Source organism: Pristis pectinata, chromosome 8, assembly GCF_009764475.1.
Source record: "Pristis pectinata isolate sPriPec2 chromosome 8, sPriPec2.1.pri, whole genome shotgun sequence".
NCBI lineage: Eukaryota > Metazoa > Chordata > Chondrichthyes > Rhinopristiformes > Pristidae > Pristis > Pristis pectinata.
In genome coordinates this window covers 12,628,105-12,651,554 of record NC_067412.1, presented here as the reverse complement: position 1 = coordinate 12,651,554, position 23,450 = coordinate 12,628,105, and the positions used below count along the sequence as shown (strand labels likewise).

Here is a 23,450-nt window from a genome sequence, read left to right as displayed (position 1 = left end):
TCCTGAATGCCATTTGAGTTTACTGAGTGGCTATTGGCTACATTTATTTAGGCAAGTGGAGATATTCTGTGTCTCTGACTTGAATCTTGTAGATAGAGAACAATTTTGGGTGTTAGGAAGTGAATCACTTGGTGCTTTTGCCAAGACTTTCATCCAATATGTTCTTTCTATAATTTAGGGTTATCCACAGGAACAGATAAGGTTATGGCCAATGCAAGCCCGGAGTAATGGAACTAAGAGACCAGCAATGTTGGACTATGAAGCAGATAGCAACAAAACTGTAAGTGTATGTTCTCAAAAGCCATAGTGGTATATCAAAATTTATTTTGTTCTTGAAAAATTTAACATAAACTGGAGATTTCAGAAAGCAAATTGCCTTTATTTTTCTCTTGTTGAAAGGTAATTCTATCAGGCTGTTATGGTAATTTTTCCAAACTGCAGATGGCACAGCTCACAGTGCCAGTGACTCTGGTTCAATCCTGACCTTGGGTGCTGTGTGGAGTTTGCGAGTTCTCCCTGTGACCATATGGGATGTGCAGGTTGGTAGGTTAATTGGCCAGTGTACATTGCCCCTAGTTTGTAGATGAGTGGCAGAATCTGGGAGGGTTAATGTAAATGAATGATGGTCAGCATGGATTGGGTGGGCCAAAGGGCCTGTTTTTGTGAAGTGGTTTCACAAAGCTTTTACAGATGATCTTCAGCTGCTACGTAGTTCAGCTTCAAATAACTATTTAGATGTCATAAACTTCAAATCCATTATATCTTTTTTGGGGGAAAAAGAAACCTTGGCACATTTCTCACAGTTCAAATTTGGAGAATTGACACTTAAGCAAACTATAATCCAGTAATTCAGAAATTTCTTCATTTTGAGAAACTTGGAGGAGGAAAGTGATGTGGGGAAGAGGGGTTTAGGAAAGAAATTCAATTGTTAGCAGGAATGAATGAAGGGGCAACCTATAAGGTGAGGCAGGCAACGAGGGAGATGGGTACACAAGTATTTAGGATCAAGTGTATAGTATCATTTGAGCTCAGGTTGTAACTTTGCAATGGCACATTAACTTTTTTTTAATGAAAACAAAATGCAGTAGATGCTCAGCAAGTTGGGTTGCATCTGTGGAAAGAATGGTTCATGTTTTGGGTCCTGAAGTGATTCCTTGTTTCCTCACAGATGCTGCCTGTCTTTGAGGATTTCATGCATTTCCTTTTTCTATCACAAATTTCAACAGCTACAAAATTTTTCAAATGAAATCTCTCCTCAGCTTTGCTGTTAAAATTGTAAACCCTCCATTGTCTTGTCCTTTCTTCCCCCTCTAAGGGTGACCTGAAATGTTAGTTGATTTTTTTTTTCCTTCCACAGATGCTGCTTTGACTGGCTAAGTTATAGCATTTCTGTTTTTGTTTGCACATTTACGTTTTGGCAAAATGTCACACAATGAACATGCGGATGTATTGCAATTGAGCTATCTTTTGAGTACCACCGTTATTTCAAAAAAAAAATCCATCCTAAGCAGTTTATTCTGAGTTAATTTTTTTTAGAGCTGTTCCCTATCCTGACCCTGATAGAAAGACTTGTACATTACATTTCCATATTTGGAGCAAGTCTTAGTGGGCATTTCTTAGTACAACACTAATGCTGATTGGGAGTACTTGTTATAAATAATCATATGACATTTATCAGAAGCAACCTGATGTAAAACGATAAATATTTGTAGTTATGTTTATATATGTTCTATTTAGTATACTGCCCATTCAGCCTGTGCAGTTTGGATTTTAAACCAGTTCAGTATAGGAAAAATTAGTGTATGATATAAAAATAATGAAACAAAGTCAACTTTTGAGTTAAATGTGTTGTAACAACCAAAATTTGATTTCCCTCAGATGATTGAATTGAGCGATAATGACAACCCATGGACAATATTTCTAGAGACAGTAGATCCAGAGTTAGCTGCCAGTGGAGCAACATTGCCCAAATTTGATAAAGATCGTAAGTCCATGTTAATGTGCTCTTATTTGTGATTATATTCAGCGGTTAATTTTTGTTCTGTCATTACAGGTGGCCCCCCTCGACACCTTAGAAAACAGGCTGTATCATGATTTTCTGTTATGTAAATCCAAGTTATTACATGTGTCAAGAAATAAGTTGAAAATGAATTTTGTTAATTTACTTTTTTCCCCACACAACTTCCATGAGAGAGTTTTAGTCCAGATCTCAAATTTCGGGATTGTTATTTGTAAACTCTTGTGAATTTCTGCAACTCGTGGCTGTAACTTGGGGATCACCTGTACTTGGAGACGAGCTGTTAAGCATTAGGAGGAAAGGAAATGACGTAAGAACACAATAGGAGCAGGAGTAGGCCACCAGGCCCCTTAAGCCTTCCTCGTCATTCAATATGATCATAGCTAATTTATGCTGGCCTTGACTCTTGTGTGCCCATTTCCCCACAACCCTCGATCTTTCAAATATTTAACTGCCATTTTTCTTTGTTTCCTGTTATTAATTTGCCAACCTTGCTCTCTAGAGGTCCCACACTTGTGCAATATGAGCATACCATATGAATTAGGAGCAGGATGCTACTGGGCTGTAACCTTTCACTTCTTTGCGTATCATCATTTCATGCGAACAGTAATGTAGATAATACCATAGTTTTTATTTTTACTTTTTTCAGATGATGTGATGTTGTTTTTGAAGATGTATGATCCCAAAACTCGGAGTTTGAATTACTGTGGACATATCTACACCCCTATATCGTGTAAAATCCGTAAGTTGAGAATTGATGTTGCAGATGTTAATTTTGTAAAGTATTCCAAATAATAACTTTTACACCACTTTGTGCAGGTGATTTACTGCCGATCATGTGTGAGAGAGCAGGGTTTCCGCAAGGAACTAACCTTATCCTCTATGAGGTATGATAAACAGCAAATATTTTAATATTTTTGAAACATTATTATAGCATAGTATTGCTATAAGAACCTGACTTCAAGTATGGTTTCTTTGGGAATTTGTAAACTAAAAGATAGTTCAAACGCTAAATGATCCTGACATTTTAGATTACTTTCACACTTCAAATCTTGAAGCAGCATGTTATTGGTGTCTAGTGTGAGGCAGATGTGAATGTGTATATACAAACTATGTAGGTAACTTATAAAAGTACTTAACAGAAAAATATGCTGAGCAACTTTTCATTCAGAAAGAATGAAAATTTGTTTTCAGTGTTTTATTTCGAGCTATGAAGTTCATTTAAAGTACAAATCTTTTGAGCCCATTGATTAAACTTTTAGACCTTCTGATTATAGGTTGTTTGGCTTTTACAATTGTTGCAGCAGATAAGTGGTAACTATTCATAATGACAAATGTTTTTTTTAATTGTCTGCTTTAATTCAATTATAACATTCTTTACTTTAGGAAGTAAAACCCAATTTAACTGAGAGAATTCAGGATTATGAAGTGTCCCTTGATAAAGCACTTGATGAACTCATGGATGGCGATATTATAGTATTTCAGAAGTAAGTAATGTTTCCGAGCAAATTAATGTGTCCAACTCATCAGGTTATGTTTTAGTCTGATATGCACTTCATTAATTTATGTTGGGGGGGTGGGGGTGAGGATGGGGGAGGTGAAATCCCAGAAAATATTTAGTGGGGTAGCAGCTGTAGTGATTAAAAATATACACAGCTGTATGAAACTGTTCTAATTTATTGTGTTATAGAAATTCATCAGAAGGAATTTCACTGCAGAATATAAGAAAACAGGCTTTGCAGTCAAAGTTTGGAACAAACATCCCATGAAGATAGTCATAGTTGTTTTTTTTCATCCTTAGAAAGCTGTTAATATGGTGAAACTCTAAGGCTATTATGACCATTACCTGGATGAGTGAAGAAATCCTTGTAATCTAAATAGCCCATAAATCATCTTAATTACCATATGTGAACATGTATTCATTTTAAAGGATTCTTTAAAAAAAATCTTAAAGATTCTTGTGCAAAAAAATTCTGTCCTTGCATTTTTAAAAAAACATGATTCAACTGGAGCAAGCCAAATGACCACCTTGAAACTGCTCTACCATTCACTTAAGATCATTGCATTACTACTTTCCACCCAGTTGGTGCTGGATAAGGCAATTTTGATTTGTAAAAAATGTTAATTATGCACTTTATTTTCTTTACTATGCAGAAATTGTCATTTAACGGAGTAAGATGCAACAGCTGGCAACAAGCTGTTATCATTACAGCATACTCCCCAAAAGCCCACTTAGTCGTGCAGGATTTTTTACCAGTGGAAAGCATCTCGTCTAAAGCCAAATGTTCTGTCAAAATCCACATTGATGTGCTTTCCAGCAAAAGCTACTGAATTATATTTAGAATGGAATGTAGATTTTTTTTTCGCTTTTCCCCACTTCTTCCCTAACCCAAAATACTTAAGTTAATTTGAAGTTCCAACACCTCTGTCCCATTCTTGGCAGGTAACTTGGGTATGGGCCAAGATATAGGCTGGGTTTTCATGTTTTTCAGCTAGCTCTGGCAGTAATTTCTTATTCTTTAGACTATTACGTGAGCTTTGCTTGATTTCTAAGTTTAAGATGTAGTTATACAGCATAAAAATAGGCCCTTTGCCTCACCGTGACTATCTGCACATTTTTTCCTCCTTGCATGATCTTTCAACCCTATCTTCATGGGTTCTCATGCAACCCAAGAGCAATTTACGGTGGCCATTTAATTAACCAACCTGCACGCCTTTGGCATGTGGAAGGAAACCTGATCACTGGGGGAAACCTACACTGTCTTGGGAAGAATGTGCAAACTCCTCGCAGATAGCGACCAAAGTCAGGATCAAACCCAAGTCTCTGGAGCTGTAAGGCAGCTGTACTAATTACTGTGCTACTGTACCACCCTAATATATTAATGATTGCACCACAGTATGGCTCCAAAGATCTAAAATCACTGAATTTTTTTGTATCTGAAGCCCTTTTAAGCTCTTTGAGATTAGTGATCAGTATGATGTGGTTTGAGCTGGGGGAAGCATTTTTTTTTATAGCACTGCAATGGAATGCTGCATTTCATCAAAACTTATGTTCTAGTTAAAGTCTGCAGTGATGCTACCTACAGTTTGGTTTTCTCTTAAGCTATCAAGAAAACAAAAACTCAACTGTAATCAGTGACACTGGACACTTGTAACTATTTGATTTCTTTCCAATTTGGTGGCTCAAAGCATATTCCACCTTATTTTTCCAGTATTTTGCAGGTATCAAAATTTGCTACCCCAGCTCAAAATGTAATCCGTCCTGCAGACGCACAAAACACCAGTGTGAGTTACTGCTCATTTGTGACAGGCTCCAGACCACAGCTTGCTTCCACATTGGGTAATGAAATTGCCTAGCCTTTGCATGTTTATCCTTATGATTGGCAAGAGGTACTATTCAATGTTGGAAAGCCAGAAAATTATAGCTAGCAAGTCAAGCATTCAACACTTGTGTTATTGATGTACAGTTGGATGTGCACACATTCCATTACTGTTTGTTTTCTGTAAGCCTAACTGTATGGCAGAAACTTGTAGTACAGTACTATTCATTGTTTTAATTAGAATTGTGGCACCCACCTATGACTTCTAATATTGGGTCCTTCCAGTAGAATATTGCATGCTTATAAGATACCTCCTTTTGACTTTTAATGTGCTGGAACATGGACGCTGGAGGGCACTAGATGAAGTTTAGAGGTATTGTTTAAATTTCTTCCAGAAATCTTAAACTTGTAGGATGTTATGTCCCCCACTTTAAAAGTACGTAGCTAACAATACAACTAACAATGGCAATTTTTATGACGAGGGGTTTTGTCAACCTTGGGTGCATTTTTTTTTAAATCTTGGCATAGTGTGGGTAGTTTTATTTCTCTATTTGCATGTCACCTTGCCTTTTATTTGTTGGTGTTACGGATATTTATGGTGGTGATTGGTCACTGGTTGCTTGCCGTAAGTCAGTGCTGCATCTTCAATGCTCTGCATGATTTTTTTCCCCCGACATTTTCCGGTGGGAATAAATGAACAGTGGTCAGAATCGGCCAGTTGTCACTCCAACCTCCTGCCTTCAACTGAGTCTGGAGAATTGTTGTAGCAAAATTAATTTGTTGTTCCTCTCTGTGGGATAGTGTTCTTACTTGTACTATAATTTTCATAATTAATTTTACTTCTAAATTATCTTATGGTCTTCCAGCTCCTGTCTGTTCGGCTCATCTCTAGTCCTTGAATCCCAGCCTATCTGTTTATCTTCCTCCTCAAATTGGGAGTTTTCATAGTAAGAATAGATTATGTGTAGAATTGACCATTTTATATTGATTAGTATTCCATTGATTATTGAGGAATGTAGAGCAATCTTATGGAAACAAAATTATCATGTAGCTTGCTGGAAGGATGTTTCCCTGGATTGTGGAGTCTAGGATGTAGGGTTACTGTCTCAGAATATGTGATAATAATTAGGAAAGAGATGGAGAGGGTATGCACTCCATTGCTGTATATTTTCAAAGTTTTCTGCTGTGGAAGGTGAGCTAATTGTTGGCTTACCAGGGAAATGGAGGAACACTTTGCTTGGCTGAATAGATGTGAACAGAAATAAAGATTCAAGGAAATTTAAATTTTCACTTTGCAACCACTTAAGCAATACCTGAGCATAGTGGCATAGAATTTGTACTTAACAATTTTAACACTTTCCAATTAAAGTCAATGGAATTCCCCCCTCCCTCCCACACCATTGCAGTTGTGAATATTATCATAACTTTGACTGCATGGCAGGCACAGAACATAGATTGGAAAAGCATTGAGTACATGTTTGGAAGAATTGTTTGGCCATTTAGAGTCATTAAAATATTTTGACTGGTTTTCAGGGATGATCCAGAAAATGACTCCAGTGAGTTACCAACTGCAAAAGATTATTTTCGGGATCTCTACCATCGGGTTGATGTCATCTTTTGTGATAAGACTATTCCTAATGATCCAGGCTTTGTGGTCACTCTGTCTAATAGAATGAACTACTTTCAGGTATGGAAGTTTTGACATTTGTTCACTTGAGGGGTTAACAATAGGTATAGTAAAATTTAGGCTGAAATGATATGAATTTGGCTACATTGAACCATACCAGCAAGTGAACCATCCATTTAAAGCAATCTAAAGGTGGGAATTGGATATTTTGAAATGCATGTAGTGTATGTGGGTTGTGCATGATATACAGTACATTGTAGAGTTTCAATGCTATCTCTGAGTTCGGTAGTTACCTTTGCAACTAATCATTTCTATTACTTTAGCCTTGGTATATCAGCTTGATCAAAAAGCTGATCTTCGAGTCAATACTGTTAAATCAAGTTCTATTTACATGATAGCTCACATTTGTGTAATTCCTTTAACGTAGTTAAATTTACTAAGGGCTTCATGGAAGGATAATTTTACAAAATTTGATATCCCAGCTGGAGGAGGTTATAGGTAGAGGGCAGAGTCCCAAGCCTTCAGGAATCTACAAATGGATGATTATTTTAAAATCACCGCTGGGTTGTTAGACAAAGTAGGTTACAGAGATAATGGAATGAGTGGGACATTGAAATAGTTAAGATCAGAGAGAGCAGCAAATGAAATGATGCTGGAGTAGAGCATGGCCGCATTACAGTGGAAGTACATGTTTTGCTGATGGAACACACATGCAGTCATCCCAGCTTCAGAACATCACTGCAGGTGATCCTCAAAGTAGTGTTTTAGGCCCAATCACTTTTGACTTGACGCTTAACTTCCCTCCACAGTAAAGGTCGGTAGTGAGGATGTTTGTTCCAATTCACCACCTTGACTGATTATTGCCTCCAACAGCAAAGCACAGTGATGGCAGGATGTCTGCTCTACAACATGTTCTGCATTATTTGTCTAGCACCTCCCAAACGCTCAACTTCAGTCACCAAGAGCAACAAGGTTCTAGGGCATGACACCATCTGGAAGGTTTCCTTCCAAGTCGCACACCATTCTGATCTGGAATTGTATTGCTGGTTCTCCCTTATTGCTGGGTATAAATCCTGGAGCTCGCTATCCGACAGTAAAGTGGGAGTACCTTCACCAGATGACCAATACCACCTTGAGGGCAGTTAGGGATGGGCAGTTAATGCCGGCTTGCCAGTGATTTCAAATCCTGGCGGAAAAGAACTGAATAAATTATTAATAAAAGTTCACATTGTAAACTGCCTCTTTTTGGTGTCTCTGACCTGGGATGAGGTTTGACTGCTCACCTGGTAACACTTAAGGTTCGAAATATGACATTCCATTTTTAACTTAACGGTGTGTGCAATGAAGTTCAAAAAGTTGAGTGTATGGAGTCGTGATCTCATTGAATGCAAAATGAAGATTTTGTGCTGGACTCTGCTTCTAAGACTTTTCTCAAGTGAAGCTCTTATTCCAAGATTGTGTAAATATCACATGAATTGTTGTGAGGTTGTACGGCAGGGAAATATTTTGCAGAAAGAAGTGATTTGCATTTCTTGATTTGATACTTATAATAAGATCATGTAACCAGCATTTCAGTTAGGATTCCTAAATTTCTGAATGGTAATATATAATGGTAAAAATAGAACTTTTACTGCAAATAGGTCTCAGAACATGTATTTCTTCTGTTCAGTGTTTCATTCCAAATGTGTCTTCATTCCATTATAGATGCTGCCTTGTGATATCCATTTTTAATGAATTGCTATTTTTAATGGCTGGTTTTAAATGTGCTTTCTTTTTGGTAGGTTGCCAAGACAGTTGCTCAGCGACTAAACACTGACCCAATGTTGCTTCAGTTCTTCAAGTCTCAAGGGTAAGACTACGTAATTTCATTGTTGAAATTCAGTTTGTGTACTAGTGCATATTGCCTCCCAACTTGAACAATAGTGAACCCTTCAAGTAATTTCAGTTACTTTTCCAGATGTGGCAAGATGCAGATGGAGTGTAGTCTTGAATGTGGTCTTGCCATACTTGATCTGCAGTGGCTGCTGCTAATGTAGCGTGCCTGTTTAATTGAGGGAACTTTTAGTATTGTGAAGTAATTGTTTGCTCACTGAAGATAAGTGACAGAGTGGAGGTGGTGACAGCAGGGATCAGAGTTGTAAATTGGATATGCAGAACAAAAGTAACCCTTGATTTGTGTCCTCTGCCTTTTTATCCATGCAACTGACATTGAATCAGTTCATTTTGTCTTGCGTTCTGCAACCTAATAGCCAATTCATTGGAGCGGTGCTCTTTCTTAAAGAGATTTTCAGAAATTAAAGAATTTTATTGTTAAAGTTACAGGGATGGGCCTGGTAATCCTCTTCGACATAATTATGAAGGCACACTTAGAGATCTGCTGCAGTTCTTCAAGCCAAGGCAACCAAAGAAACTCTATTATCAACAGGTAAGCTTGTTTGTATGCGAGCTCTGTAACATATTCCAAAGGCTTGGGTAGACCTGTGTTTAGAATTTTCAAATAGATTTGCTGATTTTGCTCCTTGTGATAACATGTCACTGTTCTGGTCCAGTTTTACCAAGTTTTAACTATTGGTAGACTTGTCACTACTTTTAATTGAGTGCTGCCAACCTGTAGAACATTTTAATCTCTATATTTAAAGAATGTGAGGTTATTCTACTACAAGTTTATGTGGAATTATTTGGATTTGTGACATGGAAATGCAAAGAAATAGGAATGTTATGTTTGAAAGGTAAACAACAGGTTTTAAGCTGATAATTGGTCTTTTTTTATCAGCTTGTTATACCCAGTTGTCTTGAGTATAGAAGTTTTAAAATGCCTCTTAAATTGTCCTTTCAAGGTGTTTCTAAGGAGGACAAGCTCAGTCTGTCGACTCTTAATCACATTACTAAAACCCCTTATTCCTAAAATCAATTTAATCTCTCCTGCACCCTTTCTGGATCCTTTGCATCTTTCCTTAATTTATTACAAGATACTCCATTTATGACTAAACAAGTGTTTTATAAATAATCATCCTGATTCTTCGCTCTTTTGCTGAGCTTCTAGTTATGAAGAATAGTCCCATAAGCTGCTGCACTTTCTCAATCTGCCCTGCCACTTTCCAAAAAAACAATACACACATGCTCCAGATCTCCTTTTAGAATTATGCTCTCCAGTTTTTTTAGTTCCTGCCAAATTAAAATGTTTCATTTCTCAGTATTAATCTTAACCAAGAAATCTACCCATTCCACCAGCCTGTTTGTTTTGTTGAATATATTACTATCCTTGCAGTTCACCACACATCCAAGTTTTGTCATCTATAAATTTAGAAATTCTGACCTGTAAACAAGTCCATATGACTAACATATATGGTCCTAATACTGGGGGACTTCACCATTTGTTTCCCTCAGTCCAAAAAAAGATCCTTTCACCACTACTATTTACTGCTTAATGAGTCAATTTTCTATCTGTGCTGCTGCAGCCCTTTGCAGTACATGACCCTTAGGCCAGATGACAAGTCTATTAAGTGGGACTTTATCAAATGCTTTTTGGAGCACATAACCACATCAACAGCATTTTCCTCGGCAACCTTTCCCTACAAACAGGGATTTTATTAGCCAGTCTCGAAAACAAAATAAATTGAAAGTCAGCTTGAAAGAAAAAAAATCAACTTCCCTTCTTAGGCCCAATAGTCTAGAAAAATTGCTTCATGACAGCTTAATGCTTGAAACTTATTTCTGCATATTTATTGTAAACAAATTTCTTGCTCGTCTAGAACATAGTAAAGCTGTTTTATTAATACCTGTGAAATTGAAGCTTCCAAACTTAAATTATTTGCTTGTTCTGTAACTGGAGTTTGCTTGTAGTGGGCTTAAAGCATTGTAATCACCTTAAACGGGATGGAATTCTTATGTTTTGATTTTGGAAAGAATGGACAATATGACAAAAACTGAAAGGGAAAAATGTTCTTAAAGATCTTGTTTTCATGTGACATTCCTGCCTTTTATATGTTTCAAGTGGCTATAAAATGGTTTATATCTCAACAGCTTGGCAGTCTCTGTTGCATTATTTGTTGGTGATAAGCATTTGAAGCCATTTGAGATTAAAGCTGGATTCAGCTGTAGTTATTGTTTTCATTTTGTTTTCGTTGTACTGGCACTGCAGTAAAATCTTATTTTCTGATCTTTTAGCTGAAAATGAAGATCACAGACTTTGAAAACAGACGAAGTTTCAAATGTATATGGCTCAACAGCAATTATAGGGAAGAGGTGAATATCTACTTTTGGGCTACACTTAAGATTTAATAGACATGTAGTTCAATGTTCTAAAATGGGTGCTATTTCAACAAAATTGTGGGGATACATTCTGAAAGATGACTAACTCGGGTAATGAACGGTTCTTTGCTTTTTGCATATAAACACTTTCTAGTTAATAACATCTGGGAAACTGTTTCCTGCAGAGGTTCAATGCTTCTCATCTCTGCTACATTCCTCTTAGCAATTTGACCATTGATAAGATTGTATAACTTAATAATACATACCAGCAGAAGAAATGGGAGTAGGAGAACATTCAGTCCATTTCTATTTAATAAGACTGAACTTCCAAATAAACCTCAGTTTATTTTTCCCAGTATCCTTTATTCTCTTAATGTACAGAAATCTTTTGATCTGTCCCCTAAATAGGTTCAATCATTAAATATCTACTAACAAAGTAAATTGCAAAGATGTATGATCTTCTGAAAGAACACACTTCTCTAAGCGCCTCTAATGAGATTGAATGAAATCTGTTGCATTTTGCATTTTCTTATTGCTGAAGAATGCAACATAGTTATAGTTTTGTTAACAATGGACATTTTTTGGTAAACCTGCACCAGGATTTGTAATTATAACAGTAAGATGGAAAGATAATCTTTGTCACTCATTTCCCATGGTTTCTAGCACTCAAATGTGCTTTTATGGAAGTATTGACTTTTTTCAATCTTAATTATTGAAAAGCTTTTACAGCAATGAAAATATTTTGTGGATGGTTCAGGTTGGAACTGAGAGCCATCACTTGTGGTCAGGTGTGACTGGCAGTGAACTTTCCAGTACATTTAACTCACAGCGATTAAAAAGTGCAGTCACGGGAATGGTGCTGGCAGCAGGGTGGATTGTGCATGATTTGACCAATTGTAAATAGATTCAAACATTTATTCAGTCATTATTTGGTTTTATTACAGGAGATAACACTATATCCTGATAAGCATGGTTGTGTTCGTGACTTATTGGAAGAATGTAAGAAAGCTGTAGAATTGTCAGATAAAGGATCCAGTAAACTAAGGTAAGAATCTTGTAGTGATTGCCTCCTTGTTAATATAGGCAGTACAAGTGAGTTGCATGGTATACTACATTGTCTTGTGAATCTATTATCTGTTGTCTTGTGAATCTATTATCACCAAATCAGTAGTATATCGTGTTAACAACCCAAAAGCCTTTCAGCCCAATTAACACTTCAAGTAATAGTCAAACTTTCCTACACATTTTGGTAGTATAACTTAAAAATTCTAATACATCCTATACAGTTTTGTCTTCTGGTAACTTTCATGCAGGTTGAGGCACGCTGAGTGATGGCTGGACATCTAGTTAACACATTTACCTGAAGAAAGTAATGCTTGGATGCTAATTAGTATTCACTGTAAGATTTACGTAGTGAAAAACAAATTTATTTGCATATTTTAAAGTGCTTTATATTGCTTTCCAGTCATCATCGATTCCAAGAGTGACAATAATGTATAGTCAGATGTTCCTGGCTCAGTTTCTGTAAACAACACCAAAGATTAAGAGCAAGGTTTTTTGCAATCCAGACAGGTCCAATTTGAGTGGATAATGTAGAGTTCCTTCATCTCTGAGCAGTCAAAGCTGAATCCTGAAATATCCTGGAGTAAATTTAAGCAAAGATCATTTTTATCTTTTTGTGCTTTTTACTTAAGGCTACTGGAAATTGTAAGCTACAAAATAATTGGAGTCCATCAAGAAGATGAACTGTTAGAATGTTTATCTCCAGCAACAAGCCGGACTTTCAGAATAGAGGTACACTGTCTTTAAAAAAAAAAGTCAAACTGCTAAACTACATTCTAATTTTATTTTAAAGTTTCCAATTGGTATATTGATTTGAACACTTTTCAGGAGGTTCCACTAGATCAGGTTGATCTGGATAAAGAGAATGAATTACTGATCCCAGTGGCACATTTTCACAAAGAGGTTTTTGGCACTTTTGGAATTCCATTCTTGTTGCGGATATGCCAGGTGAGCTGCCTAATGTACAAAATATTTGTTTGTATTTATAGGATATCACCAATTTGCAAAAATTTAATGTTAACTATTTGTGGACATTTGAGAAACTTTGTATATGTTTCTGGTATGAGGTCAAGATTTCACCTGTATTTGCACATTTTAGAGTGAACCATTCAGGGAGATTATGAAACGAATTCAAGCAATGCTGGAAGTCCAAGAGAAAGAATTTGAAAAAGTAAGTGCTTCCAATTTTTATTTTCTAATTCGTTTATTTGTGGCAGTCTATAGGATGAGAAAGCAAATACATTCTTGTTGCCAATTCATAATCCTTTAAGATCCAGAAATGGTTATTGACAGAGCAGTAAATGCAACTGTGTTCACTTTGCTTTGTTCAGAATTGGTATTAAAACACATCTCTTTTTAAGTTCAAGTTTGCAATTGTGATGATGGGTCGGCATCAGTACATAAATGAGGACGAATATGAAATCAACCTGAAGGATTTTGAACCACAGCCCAGTGAGTAGCAATAGAATATAAATTTTTCATTTTCTCATCAGAGGTGGAAAAGGTTGGTTGGAATGCCTAAAAATGCTACTAAATTGATTCCATATTTTTTATGAAAATAACCATGGTCATAATTTGTTTCGGTGTACATGTTTGCAAAATATTTCTAGGCAGCAGTCAGGGTTATCTCTTGTGGGAGTTTTATATACATAACTTTTTTTGCAGAAGACTGGCCTGTTCCTGATTCTCTTCAGTTAACGGGTAAGCTTTTGTGAGACTGAGAATAGATTAAAAATTGTATGTGTGACCTGTGTGTTTGCATGAGAATCTGAATATTGAAAGTAACAGCAAAATCATGAAGTGCTGTTCTTACTTTAACGAGGTCCCAAGATGAGATGTTGAAGTTTGGATTTTCAATACTGAAGGCTATTTTTATGGCATAATGCATTCCAAGTTGTTTTTGCAACTAAATGCTCCACAGAAAGCTAGCATGGACTTGCTGAGATGAACTTTCTCCTGTTCCATTGTGGTTGTTTGATTCTAAATCCAGCACAGCCAGCTTCACAATTTCATGTATTGGCATTAGAATTTTCACTGTTTTCTTGTAAGGTGTTCCAAAGAAAGGTAAATCACGAGTTCACTGCAAACAGCATTACCAGTCAGTCATAAGTGGTCCATTCTTCTACGGTGCCATTAACTGTGTGAGATGTCCCACCAATTGCTGTCTCTTTTGGAATTTTCCTGTAACCAAGTTGAAGTGACTTGTATGCATTTGCATGGATGCTTTAAACTGCTGCTCCAAACTCATACTTCCACATTTTTCCGGTTGTTTTCCTTTTGCTGCCTTTGTTCCTCCCTTCCAGTTATTTCCATCCTTCACTATATGCCTTCTGAAGGTTGCAAAGAGACACTTGATACTGCTTTACAAAAAGCAACTCCAGCTCTCCATCTTCCTTTCTGCTGACATCCCACATGGGTGAATTCTGGGTAACGATAAACACTTCTTTTTCCAGGATTCTTGGGTGAGCATGCAAGTAGTGACTAAGTCGTACTGGAATAGTGGGATATTTTTCATTTGTGGTGGGGAAGGGATGCAAGTGCAAAGGAACTGAGGGGTCTTAGAGTATATTTCCACAGATCCTCAAAGGTAGCAGAAAAGTTGTAAAAGGTTAAGGTACATTTCCCTTGATTAACCAAGACATTGAAAATAAGAGCAAAGAGAACTGAGAAAGAGATACAAGAACTGTATAAAACACTGTATAGATTGTCCAATTCTGGTTATCGCATTCCAGCCAGGATGTAACCGTTCAAAAGGAGGAATGGATCAGAATCAGGTTTATCATCACTGACATATGTCAAAATTTGTTGTTTTGCGGCAGCTATACAGTGCAAGACATAAAAATTACTATAACTTACAAAATAGTGCAAAAGAGAAATAACGAGGTAGTGTTTATGGATTGTTCAGAAATCTGATGGTGGAGGGGAAGAGGCTGTTCCTGAATCGTTGAGTGTGGGTCTTCAGGCTCCTGTAACTCTAATGGTAGTATCGTGAAGAGGGCATGTCCTGGACGGTGGTCCTTAATGATGGATGCTGCCATCATTATAGATCAGGATCGGCCAAGGTTGCTGCCAGGGTTGGAGAATTTTGGTTGAGAAGATGGGTTGGTTAGGCTAGGGTTGGTTTCTTCAGAAGAGATTTGACTGATGGGATATTTATTTGAGATGCCTACATGTAAGGGATCCAGATAAAGTGGATAAGAAGGATTTTTATCCTAGGCTTATAACAGAAACAGACCCAGCATGGCAGTGCCAACCATCAGGTACCCATCTTTAGCCTTCTGCCTTGGCAATTCAAGTGCTTGCCCAGATGCCTTTTTAAACATAGAGTAGTTCTCACTACCATCTCAGGCAGTGCATTCCCAATTGCAACCACTCTCTAGGTGAAACATTTTTCCTCGGGTCCACTCTAACCCTCTTGCTCCTCACTTTAAACCTATGCCCTCTGCTCCAAGGAAAACAAGCTCAGCCTTTCCATTTTCTTAACTGAAATGTTCCATTCCAGGCCACATCCTGGTAAATCTCTGCACCTTCTCCAATGCCACCACGTCCATCCTCTACTGTGGTTAGGTTACAGCCAGAGTATTGTGTACAAAATTTCAGAGTTGTACCATGACTTCATTAGGTTTATTTTCTGTGTCCTGGCTAATCAAGGCCAGCAGCTTATGCCATCTTTAATACCTTATCTACCTGTGCTACCACCTTCTGGGATCTATAGATTATACACCCAATGTGCCTTTGCATCTCATACTTTCTCAGCCTTATTATTTATGGTGTATGTTCTATCCTTATTATTATTATTATTATCCCAAAATGCAACACTCAAAACCAAATTCCACCTGCCTCTCTCCTGCTGTACTTACCAGGTGATTAATATAATCATTCTGTAGCCTAAGACCATCCTCCACACTATCAACTAGGGGCATTGAAACAAGGAGTTGCGGCAAAGTCATGATTAAATTTTAAAGTCATAAGATGCACGTTTGAAAGTAAGGTTATAGGCCAAAAGCTAGAATTAAACTGAGCACTCTGACTCTCACACAAGTGAGAAATCAAATGATGACCTGTGTGATAAACTTCTGATTAGCCAACTGAAAAAGGAGTCTTTTTTCCTTAAGTATTGCAAGTTGCTGGAGCTCATCAAAAATAAATATTCTTTCCCTCTAGTGAGTGTGACCATTCAAGCTTGCATGTAGTTTAGTCAATGTCTTCCTTGAGTATGTCGGTATGTAAGTTCAGATGATAGGTTAATGGCTGCATTTCACAATGAACAACAAGTAGAATTTATCATTAACTTCAAAGAAATCTCCCACAAACTTTAGCTGCTGTCAGGCATGGACTTAGATCGTTTTCAACACCTGGTTGGTGTCTGGCATCAGTTCAAAAGGATCCTTGACAACACAATTACATGAGTTGTCAGACAAATTTTCAAGTAGTTTTAAATACTTTTGTGTTTAAACATGAAAAAATACCCATGGTGGTAGATATATCCAACATGTTTTTAAATCCATTATTTTGAATTAAGGAATATTAAATCCCATATGTAATTTTGCAGACTGGTTTAAAAGCCTTTTGTAAAAAGTCACACAACAAGCAATGAATTGCAACATATTTTGTTTTACACCAGGATTAGTTCCAAACACTGATTTCCCTTGTCATTTCGACTGATTTCCCTTGATTACTTCAGTAAGGGCAGCAGTCTGAACTACTGAGCACAGTTGTGTGATTTCTGTGCTGTGCAGAAATCCAGTAGGATGTAATAATAGAAAACCTTAATAAAAAGATTGAGAATAATCTGTGGATTTATTAAGGGAAAATCAAACTTAACTAATCTGTTGTACTTTGAGGATGTGATGAGTAGAATAAATGAGATTCAACCAGAGGAAGTGGTGTATTTGGATTTTGGGAAGGCTTTTAAGGCTCACGTAGGAGGGTGGTTAACAAAGAGTACATGGAATTGGGGTCTATGTACTGACATAGACTGGGAATTGGTTATTGGATAGAAGGTATGGAAATTTGGGAACAATGGAAATGAAACCCTCAAGTTGGAAACCTGGTTTAAAAGCCTTGCAGAGAGTAGGATTCATAAGTGGTGAGGTGATGACACGCCTCTTTTGATAATCAGTCTACACTTGAGATCTGGTATGGATCTGTTAAGTTTGTGGCTTGCATGTCATCGTGAAGCAGGTGATAATGGCAGACTTCTGGGCAGCTAAATTTGAAAAGGATGCTCCACATCCCCCTTCAACACAGTGGTCCAGCTAGTAAAGCTGCTGCCTCAGTTCTAGTGACCAGGGTCATCCTGACCTCTGGTGCTGCCTGAGTGGAGGTTTCACATTCTCCCTGTGACCATGTGGGTTTCCCTAGGATGATCCTGTTTCCCAAAGATGTGTGTATTGGTAGGATAATTGTCCACTGTAAATGTGTTGATCGGGGTGGAATCTGGGGGAGGGGGGTGTTGATGGGAAGGTGAAGAGACTAGATCACGCAAGGCCTTGTACAGTGGTTGATGCTGCTCCCTGCATTTCTCTTGGAATTACTGTGTGGTGAAGATTTTATCACCTCCATTTAACTTCTGAGCCTTTGGCAACCTAGTTGTGGTAAACATAATTTTCAAAACCACAATGGATATACGAGTATAAAACTGGTTAATGATTCAAGATCAAGGCTGCTGCTTCAGAGGCAATCATATCAAAATTCTCTATAGGTTTATCTAACTTTCTCTAAGATGCTTTCTAAAAATCTAGCTCTGATCAAAATGTATTCATGGCTCCCAATTTTATTTACAGTAGCTTTGGGTTGAGCTTTGTCCAGTGAGGTGTTTGAAAGGGGAGAAGTTAGGGTAGTTTGAGAAGTACAGTTGGATGGAGGACAGTGCAGGTTGAGGTGCTAGGAAGATGTATAATAGGATCTGACTTGTATTATAAAATTCAATAAAAATTGTAATGGGGAACAGTGGCAAGGATTGTTCAATGTTTTTGAAAGGTAGAATATGTTCTCTATGAATACTGAAGTGTGGAGGCCAATAGGGCAAGAATAGCTTGAGTTTAACTTGCTCAGTCATTGAGACCATAATTACCCAAGCAAACGGCTGAATCATTGGCCCAACACAAAAAGGCCGCGTACTTCAGTGCTGTGTTTTTATTGGCCCACAACTTGGCTGTTAGCCCTGTCACCAGAGCTAAACACAAGGGAGAATACAAGCTGTTATTAGTCAAGGTCCACAAGACTGATCAGTGTCAAAAATCTTGTTTTGCAGCATTTCTGCATGATGTTTATTCAGATTCAAGGTGGTGATGAAATTTCATAAAATGGGTTTCAATCAGACAGGCAGTTGTTTGACAGTAAAACCTATGCCATTTCCTCTTTCCTGTTTGACACTTTGAACTAAATTACTAAGTGAACCAAGTATATAGAATGTTTGCCCAGAATGTATATTGTACCCATACAGTCAAATGTGGCTGCACAGCATCCAAACAGTTTACATGCATGTTGTCATTTTGGAGTATTGACTTGCTATTCTCAGTTTGTTGAATGGTGGGGGTGGGTTGGGCGGGGTGGGTGTGTGAGATGTCAACCCTCATTGGCTGCAACATTGGCATTCTTGGTATTTACCCAAAGTTGTACCAGTGTGAAAGGAAAACTCATTTTTACAAGGCATCAGGTACATTAAGTTTGTCTCATCAAGTGTGACTGTGTAATATTTTGGCCATATTTTATCTTTGGTTTTCACTACCATGTCTTTGGGATTAAAATCAGGTATGCTTAACATAGTAACACATGCTGGAAACTACCAGTTACTCACTGGATTTACACATTGCTTTTCATGTTAATTTATATGTACGACACATGGTGGGATTCCCACACCATGATCATGTAGGCCTAAACTGTCTGGACTGGTGTAATTTTAAATTGCAAGAATTACTACTAGTGTTTCTCCAACAGAACAATAGGGGTATCTTCAGTGGTTCAAGGATCAGCAACAGCACTTTGAGCAATAAATGCTGGCCCTTACCAGTGCTGTCAAGATCCTGCAAATGAATTTCAAAACGAAGGTTTTATTAAAGTTTTATCTATGTACACTCTTTGAGGAGGCGTGATATATATAAGATTGGCAGCATTGTTTGACTTTGGAAATGGATATCTTTGCTATCTGTGTCTGGTTAAGTTTCCTGGAACCAAGAATGAATATCAAAAAAATGCACATGCTGGAAATCTGAAATAAACAAAATGTCAGAAATGCTCCAAATCAGGCAGCATCTGTTTGAAGCATTCATTTTGGACTTCATGCTTTGAGTCGAAGACCCTTCATTAGATGTAAATGAGTTTTTTTTAATGAACAGGTGGAAAGAAACTGAGCATTTCTGTTTATGCATGCTTTTGTCCGTAATGATGGAACCTGCATCGTGGAAATTTTAAGGGTGTTTCTTTAAAATACGAGAAGTCTGAATTTGCAGATGGAGGAATGACTTTGGCATCCTTGTATTTTAGCAAGTGTGTGAAGCTCTGAGAACCTGTTTCTTATTTGCATGCATGGGCTTAATAACACCATTGGTTGTATTCCAAAGTTTCTGTGATCCTAATTATAGTAAGTGATGTTAATAGTCACTTTAAAAAAAAAAGCTTCAATTTATTCATGATATACAATTGAGTGTTTATTGAATAACATGTACATCAATATTAAAGATGCATCTAATTTTTTTTTCCTTGTTTCAGGTAATATGTCCCAGCCAAGGCCATGGTTGGGACTTGATCACTTCAATAAAGCTCCAAAGAGAAGTCGCTATGCATACCTGGAAAAAGCGATCAAGATCCACAACTAACACCAATACCTGACCTGGTCAGAATTGTGTGTCTTCAAAAAAAAAAATTGTTAAAGAATCAAAAAGACACTGTGCACCTATCCAACAACAGTAAAAATGAACTTTGGTACACGTGCACCTTGTCAAAAGTCTTCAGCGACAGGATTTGCTGCTGATGCTAATTTTATTTTGTTGAGGCTGTTCGGTTTGGCTTCCCTGTACCAATTGACTGCCTATTTTCCAGATGGAGAGAGGAAATGGATTTACCCTTTACAAAGAGCAATGCAGGCGGATGCGAGTTCTTGTTTTAAAGATGAAAAGATGCGGCAGCATAGTGAAGGAGCTGAGTAGTAAGGAAACAGCTAGTCATTTGCTAAATGGTTTCATGCCTTTAGAATAACCCACAGCAGATGGCATAGGATTCACATCTCTGACTGGCTGCTAATTATAAGTGTTGTGAAACTTCACAAACACTTGAAGCAGTCAGCATGTTCATGTTTACAGTCATTTGGATAGTTTTTCTTTATTTAGGTAGTTTGGATGAATTCAGAATTTTTGTGAATTTGTACACCACCTACTTTCACAGCATTAATAAATGGTGTCTGTACTACATCTTGCACGTTGTTGGCACTTAATATTAAGGAGATTTTTTTTTCCTCCCAGCTGAATGTGGTCTTTGATTTTGTTTTTAAACATGACCTGGGTTTTTGTTCCCATACCATACTCTTTGTAGAACACCTTGGCAATAATAATAAATCAGTACTCATTGTATCCTGCCTGGTGCGAGTTTGTAGATCTGGCTATGCTTGTTTTACTTTGATGCTATGGCCATTGGTGCTTCCTAATGGTAACTGACTGGAGTAAGTGGGGTTTACTGTGCTGCCTGTGGGAAATGGTTTTAAAACGGTGGTGGCTGGAAAGGGCAAAGTTGAAAAATCTGAATGTGTTCTATTTTGTCATGGTGAGATGTGAAAAATTATAACATGACAAAAACAGCCTTTAGCACAGAGGGCATGCTCAATAACGTAAGTAGTAAGCTGTTGACTTTGTAAAAATTTTTAAAAAATACAAAAAAAATTGTATATTTAATGATGAACATGTACAATTTAACACTCTAAGGATAAAATTCCCATGGAGGAGTCTGCAGGTAAAGTCACTGATGTTGATATTCATTGCGTGTAGTTTTATTTCAGACTGGGTTTTTTTAAGCTAATTGCAGCAGCGTGTCTAGTTGAGTGCAGTAAAATAGAATCTGCAATTCACAATTTAATTTCTCTTCCCTCCTATCTTTTTAATTCACGTAGCAGTGTATGAAATCTTTTCCTGTATATTGCCTTTTTGCTGGAAAATGTTGTATGTTGAATAAAATTTTCTATAAAAATTGTGTCGTATTTGCTTTGTGCATCATCAAACTAAGATTATTTTGTTTTGTTTTTTGGTTAAGAATTTAACCTGCAAAAAAAAATGTGTTCTGATAGGTTTGCAGATTTTTCTGTAATGCTGAATATTATAAAATAGATTTAGACCAAAATATGGACTCAAGCAGCATTTTATTTCTTAGAGTAATTTGGTTATGCTGTGGGTATTAGATAATATTTATGTACTTAAACTGTATTTCTGCTTTGTGCTTCTGTCATTACCTGCCAAGCTTAACTGATGGGCTTAGTTCTGCTTTTATCAGTTCCAGTATAAAATGTCATTACACCCGTAAAATTTATTCCATCTTTTTGCAGTCCTATTTAGGGTGAAGTGACACATTTGTGTCTATTGGCTCCATTGATTCTAGAGTAAAGTTTATTCTTCTCTCGTGATGCTGTGTCCAACTGTCACAATTGCAAAGAACTACAACTGAGAAATGGAATGGTCTAAAACTTCAAATTGTTGCAGAGATCAACAATATTTGAAGAGGGACAAGATTTCTGAAGTTAGATATATATCTATTTGTGTAGTGACAGTTTTAGCAAGATGCTATACCCCATCCTGAAAATATCTTTGTCATCCAGAATCCCAACTTTCTTAAAATAATTTAAATGCTAGGATGACATGCTTGGCTTGGGGAAAAATAATGGTTCTCCTTTAACAAAACTAACGTAGTAGAGAAGTGGCTTTTCACATGGGGTGGAAGAGGTGACAGATTTTTACCCTTGTGCATATCCAGTTGGAAAAAAGTCATTTCGTAAGACGCTAAGAAATGAATCGTTTTGGATGTTCAACAATTGTGCGTGTGCATTTCATTTTGCTTCCATAGGCATGTTATGTTAATGCTATGCGCCAATTTAGATTCTTGGTTTTGTTTCTTCACTGCTTTTTTGATTGTCAAATTTTCTGCACTTTTTTTGCCTGCCCACAAAGACTGCAGAAAATTTGGCTATCCTCATTGGGTAACGAACCCTGCTTGACTAGAGTGTACCTATCAACTGCAGCCTTACAAAGGCTTTGAAATTTGTATTGCAAAGTTGCTCCTTCCCAGCTATTGGTTATAATCTTACCAGCAAGATTCTTATTATCAAGATAAAGCTTCCATTTTAGTTTCTCAAGTTCATTTTCCTGGGATGGTAGTAATAAAGAAAAAAATGAACAGCAAAAGCTTCTGTTTCCTACAATGCTTCCCAAATGTGCAAATTCAATTATTTTGCCCAAAACAAAAGTGCAATGCTAGTCTTAGTCTTTTGAGATCTTGAATCTTTAGATGGGTCAGGCATAAAATGACTCCATTTCCTACTAAAGTGAAAATAAATGGATAATTACCCCTATCATTCGTGTGTGGTGGGTATTTACCCACTCTCCAGTCACTGCATCTTTCTGCTTTTATGTTGAAGTTGATCATCATTTTGTTCTACCCTGCCTCTAGCTGGCATAGTGTCAACTGACAGCCTATTTAAAAATGCCAGAACCAAAGGAAACAAAAGTGACAGGAAATACCAGGTAACAAAGGGCAGTTTAATAATCTTGATGGATGGAAGATTTTAGAAGCAATTCAGAAAAGTTAAGAGGAACCTGGACAATTTTGAGTTAATGAAGGAGAGCATCTCTGTTAAAGGCAAATTGTGCTTGACCTGTAATAAATTCTTGGCGATGGCAGAAGACTGAAGAAGCAAATGTCGTCCATTGGATTTTCGGGAGACATCCAACTGGGTGCTACACAAAATTGAAGCCATTGGGCAAGAGACCTGAGTTTGGATTTTAGAATAAAAATTGAGAACGATTTGTGATAAGATTCAAATGGTATAATTTGGGATCAGTAGTAGAATTGTGATTTGCTTTTGATAATGACTTGAATTTGGGTGTAAAGTTTCACATTTGCAGCTGATACCAAGTGTGAGCATATTCATCAAGGGGATAGTAATAAATGGCACGAGTTAAATTTGCATACT

General features: G+C 37.2%; 1 protein-coding gene across 5 annotated transcripts in view; it reads left to right on the top strand.

The window, feature by feature from the left end:
• usp7 (ubiquitin specific peptidase 7 (herpes virus-associated)) overlaps nucleotides 1–21,607 on the top strand; it is a 67,922-nt gene extending 46,315 nt beyond the window's left edge. For 2 of the 5 annotated variants that reach the window (XM_052021422.1, XM_052021426.1), the window contains 16 exons: nucleotides 179–280; nucleotides 1,879–1,984; nucleotides 2,667–2,759; nucleotides 2,837–2,904; nucleotides 3,404–3,504; nucleotides 6,871–7,024; nucleotides 8,746–8,813; nucleotides 9,281–9,389; nucleotides 11,132–11,209; nucleotides 12,160–12,260; nucleotides 12,910–13,009; nucleotides 13,106–13,225; nucleotides 13,377–13,448; nucleotides 13,639–13,729; nucleotides 13,943–13,978; nucleotides 19,991–21,607. In XM_052021422.1, coding sequence (XP_051877382.1) covers nucleotides 179–280; nucleotides 1,879–1,984; nucleotides 2,667–2,759; nucleotides 2,837–2,904; nucleotides 3,404–3,504; nucleotides 6,871–7,024; nucleotides 8,746–8,813; nucleotides 9,281–9,389; nucleotides 11,132–11,209; nucleotides 12,160–12,260; nucleotides 12,910–13,009; nucleotides 13,106–13,225; nucleotides 13,377–13,448; nucleotides 13,639–13,729; nucleotides 13,943–13,978; nucleotides 19,991–20,097 — 1,506 coding nt within the window. In that variant the 3' untranslated portion in view covers nucleotides 20,098–21,607. The remainder of the gene's footprint in view (nucleotides 1–178; nucleotides 281–1,878; nucleotides 1,985–2,666; nucleotides 2,760–2,836; nucleotides 2,905–3,403; nucleotides 3,505–6,870; nucleotides 7,025–8,745; nucleotides 8,814–9,280; nucleotides 9,390–11,131; nucleotides 11,210–12,159; nucleotides 12,261–12,909; nucleotides 13,010–13,105; nucleotides 13,226–13,376; nucleotides 13,449–13,638; nucleotides 13,730–13,942; nucleotides 13,979–19,990) is intronic. The other 3 variants (XM_052021423.1, XM_052021424.1, XM_052021425.1) reach the window with 3 other exon arrangements.
• Nucleotides 21,608–23,450: the final 1,843 nt, after the last annotated feature.